General features: G+C 52.3%; 1 protein-coding gene across 1 annotated transcript; it reads left to right on the top strand.

The window, feature by feature from the left end:
- The first annotated feature begins 911 nt into the window (after nucleotides 1–911).
- Nucleotides 912–9184, top strand: LOC100903530 (homeobox even-skipped homolog protein 1-like). The gene is made up of 2 exons (XM_003737039.1): nucleotides 912–1149; nucleotides 8189–9184. The coding sequence occupies exons 1-2, from the start codon at nucleotides 1086–1088 to the stop codon at nucleotides 8710–8712; spliced, it is 588 nt and encodes a 195-aa protein (XP_003737087.1). The 5' UTR covers nucleotides 912–1085; the 3' UTR covers nucleotides 8713–9184.
- Nucleotides 9185–9316: the final 132 nt, after the last annotated feature.

Below are 9316 nucleotides of genomic sequence, written 5' to 3'. Positions count from 1 at the left end.
TTCGAGCGTCGGAGAGGTCTGAGAATTTTCCTTGGGGTTTGGTTCATGGATCTCTCTAATCGATGGAGAATCAAATCTGACGTCGTAGATCGGGAGGGCGCTCCATCCGAGACCGCCGGGGAAAAATCCTGGAATCATTCCCGAACAGGCCGACCGCGTTCCAAGAAGAGGGAGGGAAGAGGCCGCACATCCGAGGAAGTCGAACCTAGAAGAGCTCAGATGTCGTGAGTATCGCAGCATTCGAATGCCGCATAATTTGGATTTCTGCTTAAGTTTTTCGGTGATTGACGCTTCCCTGGCTGAGGACGAGATGGTCCACGAGTCTTCGGGACTCCAAGCATCCCTCCAGGTATTCCACCACCGCACTTCGACCCGAAATCTTTGATCCGACAAAGAGGAATGGATCATCCCCGAAGACTCGTAGCCTCCCGAAATATCGGCTCATGGAGTACCATTCGCTAATAGCTCTCTTCGAGGAGATAGATTAGTCAACTAGCTCATTATCACAGCATCGGGTCGGATTCTATCATTGATTAGAGGATCAATTAAACTGAACTCTGAATCTAGGGGCTCATTTCAGGGTGGGATCTTCTTGGGCTCATCGAGAAAGTGAGCACTGCGGTCCGATCGCGCTAGGGAAAAACCAATCCGAACAGCGCGCATATTCGGAGCGGCGAGGAACGAACTGACGACATTCGAATATCCGGCGAAGGCCGCAGTGGTCGAGTGAAGCTCGGTAAGATGTCTAGCATTACCAGCAGGCTTGCTGGGCTAGTTCAATCGTCTTTTCTCTCGCGAGAGGAAGGTGGGGTCTCGGCGCCGCCTAGCCAATGGGTGAGGGAGGCGGAGTCAGAGGCCGGTGGCGAGTGTCCTTATTATAGCTATATGATAGCTGATCTTCACTCGTGAGCAGCATTAGTGACACATCAGTGAGTCGTACGTCGTGAGTGCGCAGTTTGCCCTGAACGCAACTTCTTCCGTCATTCCTTTCCACTCTTCCGCACAAGGGACAGCTGCTTCTTGTGGCAGACAACAGACAAAGTGTGACGTGATCCAAACGTGCATTTGTGCAGACCTCGCGCCCGATGTCCGTGTCGAAAGCGGCGGCTTTACAGGAACACAGGGATCCCCGCAACAGCATGGATAACGGTAAATAGACTTTCGCTTCAATCTTCCCTTCGATTCCTGATTTTTTCCCGTTCGCCGTGCCCACGGGAAAACGGAACTTTCCAAAACGTGACGTAGATTCCTCGATCGCGCGCTTTCCGCTTCCCGCTCGTTATTCATCTGGTACGGAGATGATGGGATTCCCGTGTTGTGGCAGAGCTGAAAAACAGTTTCCTCGTCGTCGGGATAGAGAGAATCAAGGTCCCGGGGACCGACGACCGCTGAGCGCGAGAGGAAGTCGTGCCCGTGACTCTCCGCTGGAGATTCGGAGCTGAACTTGTTTGACGACAATCTCCGCCGCCGTCGTGAGGCGGCAATGGCTGAGTTGTGAAAATGTGGATTCGCGTGTTGTTAGTCTTAGAGTCAGGGCCTCTGAAGTCTTCGACTGAGCTTGCCTGCTCGAGCATACAGTTCACGATCGCTGTGTACACATCAGTCGGTGCCCGTAGATTAGGACATTTGGTATCCTCCCACCGGTGATTCACGGTTGATCTCGTCCGATCGCGGCCGGTACGGTGACTGGGACAAATCTCGGAGACTCATTCCGAGTTTGCGCCGAGACCCTGACGAGAGGATCATCCGTCTGCGAGGAGCTCTCCATTCGCGGAGGGACGAATCCAGCAAAACTCGAATTGGGTCTCGTGAGCGATCGTTTTTCCAGGGAGCCGGCGCTCTGGCTATGGATTCGGTAGTAGGAGCTGTAGGATCCTTACAGTCCCCCCGAATCGTTCCGGCAACGCTCGAGTCTTTCCCATGCCCCGCAGGTATGAGGACGGGAGCATTTCTTTCGCGTCGCAACTGCGAATGACAATTTTGCACTCTCTCGATTGCGTGGCGATATGACGGTCTCTCGTTGGAAGCAAGTGATCCGAAATTGAGCTAACTCCTTCGTTCGAAAGCTCTCCCCCGATGCTCCGCTGGTGTCGAGGTTCCGATCGAACGAAGATCGCTCTATTTGTCTAGACCGTTAACTAACAGCATGCTTGTTGACCGAAGTGTGAGTGACATGTTGATTGCTCTAAATCTTTGTTCCATCCGCTTTATTGGCTCATATCGAGCGCACGCGGGTCACCAGGTGGGGGCGTGTGTCCTCCAGTGTAGTTGAGTCCCCTCGTTTTCTTTCTTCTGTGTCTTTATCCCGCTCACTCTCAATCGGTGTTAACCACCTCGATCGGAGCTACTTTCGCGACTACGGCTGATGCAGACGCGGAGAAAGTAGCCGCACTTGATTTATATCGCATTCGAGTTCTTCGTCCGACTTGAATCGCACGCTCCATCGAATCGGCAGTGAGCGACAAAGCCGGTGTCTCAAGCCATTCGGGGAAGCGGTCTTCGGCACCGCATCGCTGCAAATGGTCGATTTCGCTGTTGGAGAAGTCATAACCAAATATTGTGATGGGATAAATCAAAAATCCAGTATTCCGCGCAGTTCGGAAAGACCTCATGCGGGAGTCGAGAGCAGACGTTCAAAATTGAATACCTCATCAGCTGCTCATCGCCGCGAATCTTCTCGCATTCATCAACGGACCTTTGTTGAGAGCATGAGCGTAGTTATCGCTGCGCTATTCGGACGAAGCGAAACCGCAGATTTCGATGGGAAATCGGGTCCGTGGCCACCTAAGCAGAATTTCGCGGACTGGGAGCCGTCATATTGAGCCTTTCATAATGAAACACACGAACTCGATTCTTCTTGGTCCGCTCGATAAAAATTTCCGTCAGTTGAGAACGCGAGGAACTTCCTAAGGCAAGGTTTCCCACTGAGTGCCCCGCTCCCGATGAGGTCTTTCTCTTGTTCATTTCGCGAAGCTAAGTGAACTAGGCTGTTTCGTCCGTACAATGAGGTCACCTGGCTGTAGTTTGTGCTCGGATAGCTCGCTGAGAATTCGAAGGGCTGTACAAGTTGTGGGTATGTGTGTGTTCGCGCCCCATGCCCCCCGCCGTCCATAAGGTGCGACGTTAAAGAGATATGTGATTCGTTAAAGAGATTGTGATCGTGTTAGTGGATGAATAGACCACACACACACAATGTCATCCCACAATCTGATCGCTTCATGTTCTCGAGACCCAGCTCACAATTCGAAAGAGCCAGAGTCGAGAAGTCACTCGTCGAATGGGACCACGCTGAACGGAGGGCAATTTTTGGAGAGAACCTCCTCAGTCGGAATAGGATCGAATAGTCCGGACGGATCCAAACTCGATGAATACGCAATGCACGAGGTCACTCGGAGAACGCGAGCATGGGCTCTTCGGCTGCATTCGTCTCTCCTGATGATCCCGCTGCTGGGTCCCTTTCTTGCCGATTCACGGATAGATCGAGGAAATCTTATCAGTTCCTCGACGAAGTCGAAGGCGGCGTAACTTTAGAGAGACAATGCATTATCTGATTCGAAACGCTTTCGAGTTTGCAAATGGTCAGTTTCTGTGAGTTCATCGAATCTGGCAGGAAGACGATGGAGGAAATTCTTCGGGAATCATGATTGAACTAATTAACACTACGAGGCTTCCTGCCGCGGAAGCCTCTGTGAGCAGCTCGGAGCCAGCGAAAGGACTGAAGCGAACCAGGTTACCTGGAGCCTGGTATGGTGTTTTACTGGGATGCCTAATGAAGGCTTCGCTGTTCACCGAGAGATGGAGCTCGCTGAGTCCATCGAGCGAGCCGAGCTCAGAATCGGATTGTTTCGAAGAGCTCCTCCATTTGCGCATTCCTCAGATGACCGAGCTGCTCAGTTTGCTGGTAATTTTCTGAGTCCCAGGAGGGCACTGCTACGCTCGGCTCTGGTTGCGGTTGTAATTCCTCGCTCTAATACAGTGGCGTCTCCGGGAAGCGTAGTTTTCTTGTCGATGTTGACGTCGTCGATGTTGCCGCTGCTCCTGTTCGGCCGCCCCCGTGGTCGCAGCCTCGGTGCTCGTGGTGCTTGTCGTCGTTGAATTGTCGCTGTTTCTTACTGTTCTCTCTTTCCATGCATCTGTATTCTGCGTTCTGGTATTCAGGCTCGTTGCGCTGTTCGTCGAAGTGGCGTCGTGGGGCGACCAGTCCACTCCATTACCTCAGGGGGCGTTCCTCCTAATTTGCCGGGTGGTCCTTCCCGGTTAGGAGCTTGCAGACCACAGTTTGAATACAGCTCGCAGCCATAACAAGGTATAGCATAAATAGTGAGCGACGGCGGACACCTATTTAGACATCACATGCCCCCAACAGCTCGAATGACTCCAAGCTCACGCCTTTCTGCGAGACAACACCCTACACGCCTCCGAGTCTGTTCGTCTGTCTGTCTGTCTATCCGTCCGTCCGTCTCCTCTCGAGCATGCCAGTCTGCGAGCCCATGTATGCATGCGCTTGCGCGCGACGCCGTTGGTCTCGAAATGGCGATGCGGTCATATAGGACGATGAGCCGCTCACACACAAAACAGCCATTTATCTCGACATCGCTGGAAGAATGAGCGCTGAGACCGAGTCGTTCAAGGAACTCTAGGGTGGGCACATTACAGACTTCATCGCCACCTCGGAGCGTCCCGATCTAATTCCTCAACTGTCGGCTATCCATCAAGTTATCGATGCTGTCGAGTGCGCGCCGAGGAAGTCTCACGGAGAGAGATTCTCCATTCATCTATCGATCATTTAGACTAGCTTCGGCTGTCAATCAAAAAATGAACACACACTCTCGGTTTCTGTTTAGACGTTCATCATCGTCTAGAGATTCCAGTGAAAGTTTGCGTTGACAGCGATAAAATTCGGTTTTCTAGCGATTCGCATCGCGTGTTCTCTCCTCCGTGGCACATTCAATAATTGCAGCTTCCTCCGCTGCCGGCGCCGCTGCTGCTTCGGGGAATACTGTAGCGACTTCGGAGGTGGCTTTGTGCCAACGCAATGACTAGAAAATGGAGAGACAAACAAACCGAGAGACACATGCGTCTTAGCACATCTCAGCTTTTACGGTTCGTGCTAAAGATTTCCATTGAGTGAGAAGATGACAAAGTCGGTCGGGTGGGCGCGAGCACTCAGTGCCATTCTCGTAACCCGACGACGACGACGCGGTTCTATCCTATAAATTCCTCTCCATCTTCTATTCCGCTCATAAGTTCGGAGTGCTCTCTGGGAAGGGCACTTTCACTCAGTCAGACAGAGCCGACCAGAGTTGCTAAGTTGCTTTACCGTCGAGGAGCAGGCATCTTGAAGAGAGTTCTTATTCCTTGATTGAACTGCCTCCGCAGCTGCTCTAGCCGTACCGCCGCAACTCTAGGGAAACTGCACGAGAACAGCCCGCTGAGGCCCCGCCCTCGCTCCGCCTCGAGGCCCGGAGGCCATCCAATATGCGCTTAATACCGCCATCAGGGTTAGACTATTACTACGCTATTGTCTGCTGAGCTCCCCTCCGTCGACCGTTTTCCCCTTTCTGACTCCTCTCCGCCCGCCTCCCCATCGGCGGGCGACGGTGCACACTGCGCCTTCCGCTAGAATAGCCTCCGTTCTCCCAGGAGGGAAATACAGCGTTTGGAGTTGCCTGGACTCGTGCGCCCGCTCCCCAGCCCGCGTGTTCCTGCCCTTCTGCCTGCCGCCGCAGCGGCCTGCCTCGACGGTGGAGGGCTACGCTGTATATTGGGCTTCCTACTGGGCACCAAATTGGCAGATACAAACTTATGTTCCCCACTTCCCTTGCGGGGAGCTCTTCTCCGCTCTTGCCCCGCTCACTCGTTTCGCTCGCTCAGCTCATAGACCGGGTCTAACTGGTTGACTGTCTAAGGAACTCGTTCTCCTTCAGCTTATTCTTCTCTGAGCTTATTGTCGGTTCCAGCTCACTCCCCTAGCCCGAGCCACTGCAGCGACAACAAGATTAAACAAGGGAAGAGCAGGAACACGACGTGAACCCAATATGTCACACCCCTTCACGACAAACCGTTCCGTGGTCATGAGCCTAAAGTGTTTCTATATCCGGCGTTGAAACAAGTTTGTTGGCGTGTTCTTATTAGAGCTCTCCTCCGCAATAATAAAGTGATGGCCCAGAGAGAGTGGAAGACGCGCCGAGATTTCACCCGACTCTCTCAGCTTATCTCGATCGTCTGCAGACGCCTCTCGGAAGTCGTCGTCGTCCTCTTCTTCCCTCCGTGACCGGCGTCGTCGTAGACCTCCTTAAAACTCCACTACAACACGCGATACTATCGTTTCCTTTTTCCATTGGAGAGCGTCACTCGGCGCTTTATTGCCGTGTTGCTGCCCGCCACCCAGGCGAATGAATCAGACTGAGATTCCGACGAGCTTGAACCCGCGGCCGTCATTCTCCGTCTCTCACTCTCTCGCTCTGTCTAAGTGAGATACCGAGACGGCCCGCCGGAGATCCTGTTACGGAGTCAGTCGGATCCAAGCACCCATAAATGCGATTGTCCATTGAACTCGGTCTCTCGTTTATCCATAAACAGAGAGACACACACACACAGAGCAGAGGCTGCTGTCTGTGACTCGAAGACAAACGCTCGTCGATAGCATCCGACCAAAGCAATCCGATGAGGAAGAGTGACACGGTGTCAGCGGCAGCGGAGAATAAGCTATGAAACAGATTCGACTCGGACGTCGTTTTTCTCACCGATCCAACAGCCTGGTTCTCAGCCTCAAGATCAACAGACTTGATCTTGCTCGGTCACGCGCAAATGCCCAAACACACGCAAGCAAATACACCGAGTTTTCAGATAAGAAGCTTTTGCATGAGGCGCGCTCGCACCCATGTTAAACGCTCTGTTCGGCTTAGGCGATTCGCGTCGGCCAATAAACAGTTGGCGATAAGTTGTGTCTCTTGCTCGATATTTGTCGAGATAGAACAATGAATGAACGAGTGGATGGAGGAATGCACGAGCGTCTCATTTGCGTGGCCAATTTTGTTGAGCAACAGCAACGATTCGTCGCTCAATCCCTCCCTCATTGCTCCTCAAGTCACTCATCTCTCCCTAGTTTTCTCACATCCGGGGACCCCTCATTTCCTCCCCACTTGTCAACTCCTCCCGTGTCTCGCTGTCGTCAGAACGAATAAAGCACAGCAGCATGGGTAATTTATTATGATAGAACAGGCTAAATCCTCCTCAAATCGCTTAATCTTAATGCTCATGTAATCCCCTCGCCGCCATGCACCTGACTGAGATTCCATACGGGAGTCAATCGACTCTGGCTCGAAAGCTCCATTCACCGTTCTCCCTGAGAGGAAGAGCGGCAGCTTCTGTTGGCTTTTCACGAAGAGAGTGATCGGAACGATCCACTTGCCGAACGGGGGGGGGGAAGAGGGACGGCCGGGCTGCGCGAACTTAAATCATAATGCTGTGTCGATTCTATTTAAGTCGCTCAGCTCAGTGACAGCTATTAGACGACAATTGAGCTCGCATCGGAGCGAGGGATTTCTGTGGATTTCCACCTGCGATGCCAGCGCAACACACACATTGAAAGCCCACGGTAGTCGCTTGATCGATGGAAGTGTGTTCGGAGGGAGGAGGACGAGTAGCTAGCAGGGGGGTTAAAACACCTGCGGCTCTTCTATTGTCCTCAAGTTGTGCAAATTGCAAAGTCGACAAAGACGGACCGGCTCAATGAGTTGTTGCCGCTGCGCGTGTCGAGCAACTCTACGAGGCGGTAGAAGACGAGTTTTCGGAATTGATTTCTTCAAACTTTGGATTGAACGAGAAACATCGACGCACTCCTGGAATCCTGCCGCTTTCTCGAGGCAGCCCGGAGTCTCTGTTGTGGGGAGCGTGGGCAGAGACACAGGAGATTCGGGCTTGCACATCTCGATTGGTCGCTGGAGCCTGTTGTCAACCTGTGAAATGGCCGGTGGGGTCGCTGTTTTCCTCACTCACCCCCCTCCCCTCCGGAGTGGAATTGCAGTTCGAATATCTCCTCTGGGAGCAATAATGCAATTGCTCAACGCTACTTCGCGACTAATTATGTTAGCGCCGCGAACATTACGTTTATGGCCATACTTCCGCGGACAGCAGTCAGCACCCTGTCATTGTCACTAAGAGAGGGTTTTTCTTCAATTTGCAGAGCAATCGAACCGGGACAATATCAGGAGATACAGGACCGCCTTCACTAGGGAGCAGCTCGCACGCTTAGAGAAAGAGTTCAGCCGGGAAAACTATGTTAGTCGACCCCGACGTTGCGAGCTTGCTCACGCCTTGGATCTTCCCGAGGCCACAATAAAAGTCTGGTTCCAAAATCGTCGCATGAAGGACAAGCGTCAACGGCAGTCCTTCGGCTTCCCGTGCGATCCTCAGATCGCCATGTACTTTATGCACGCTGCTGCGGCGGCAGCGGCTGCCACTACTTACGGGCCCTATCCTCAAATTCCGGGGAATCTACCTTATCCCTACTATCCTGCGCCGATCCGTCAAGTTTCACCAGCCGCACTGCAGCTCCCGCACACTTTCCCCGTCGGGATTTCTCTCGCACCCTCAGAGAGAAGCAACTCACCGGCACTCACAACGAGCACCTCCGTGACTTCGACCAGCGCCACTCCGCAGATATCACCTTCTCAACCTAAATTATTCCGACCTTTTAAAGAGATCTAAACACATGATCGCAGAGCCACAATACCTAGTTGAAGCAGCTGTTGGGTATGACATGCTAGCTTCTCAAGCAATACAGTCGAGTTTCTTCTTATCAGCAGCGTGATTCGTAACCTACCTCACAGCAGCGCCTCTAAAAGCACATCTCGTCGGTGGAGGTTTTTCCACCGATATCACGATCTCAATCGAGACTATGGGGTATGCCGCCGCGCTGCTGTTATGCGAGCAACGTTTCCTAATAAATTAAGTAAGCATGCAAAAATGGTAAATTTCAATCGCAGCTGGTATTAGAGGGTCGGGTGTGGACATGTCCTGTGTCTTGAACTAGTCATCGTAATCATGGGTAGTGATTTGAACTTAGTCCGACTGAGCTGCGAGCCGGCTATCTTATTGGTGTTGTATATATTAGTAGCGAATTTGTAAATATTGAATATTTCGTATCCATTCAGAAAATAAATCGTCAGTCTCCACGGAATCTATGTTTTCTAGCATTTTTCTCTGCACGCGAGGTGGTTCGGGAGAATCTCTCGGTCGAACTGAAGACCCTCGAGATATTCAACGGTCTCCCAGCTTCCCAACGGGATCGCTGTCCAGGATCATCAGCCGA

This window comes from Galendromus occidentalis, unplaced genomic scaffold (genome assembly GCF_000255335.2).
Source record: "Galendromus occidentalis unplaced genomic scaffold, Mocc_1.1 scf7180000075389, whole genome shotgun sequence".
In the NCBI taxonomy this organism is placed as follows: Eukaryota; Metazoa; Arthropoda; class Arachnida; order Mesostigmata; family Phytoseiidae; genus Galendromus; species Galendromus occidentalis.
Note: the sequence above shows the minus strand (reverse complement) of the source record. Positions and strands in the feature narration are given on the sequence as shown.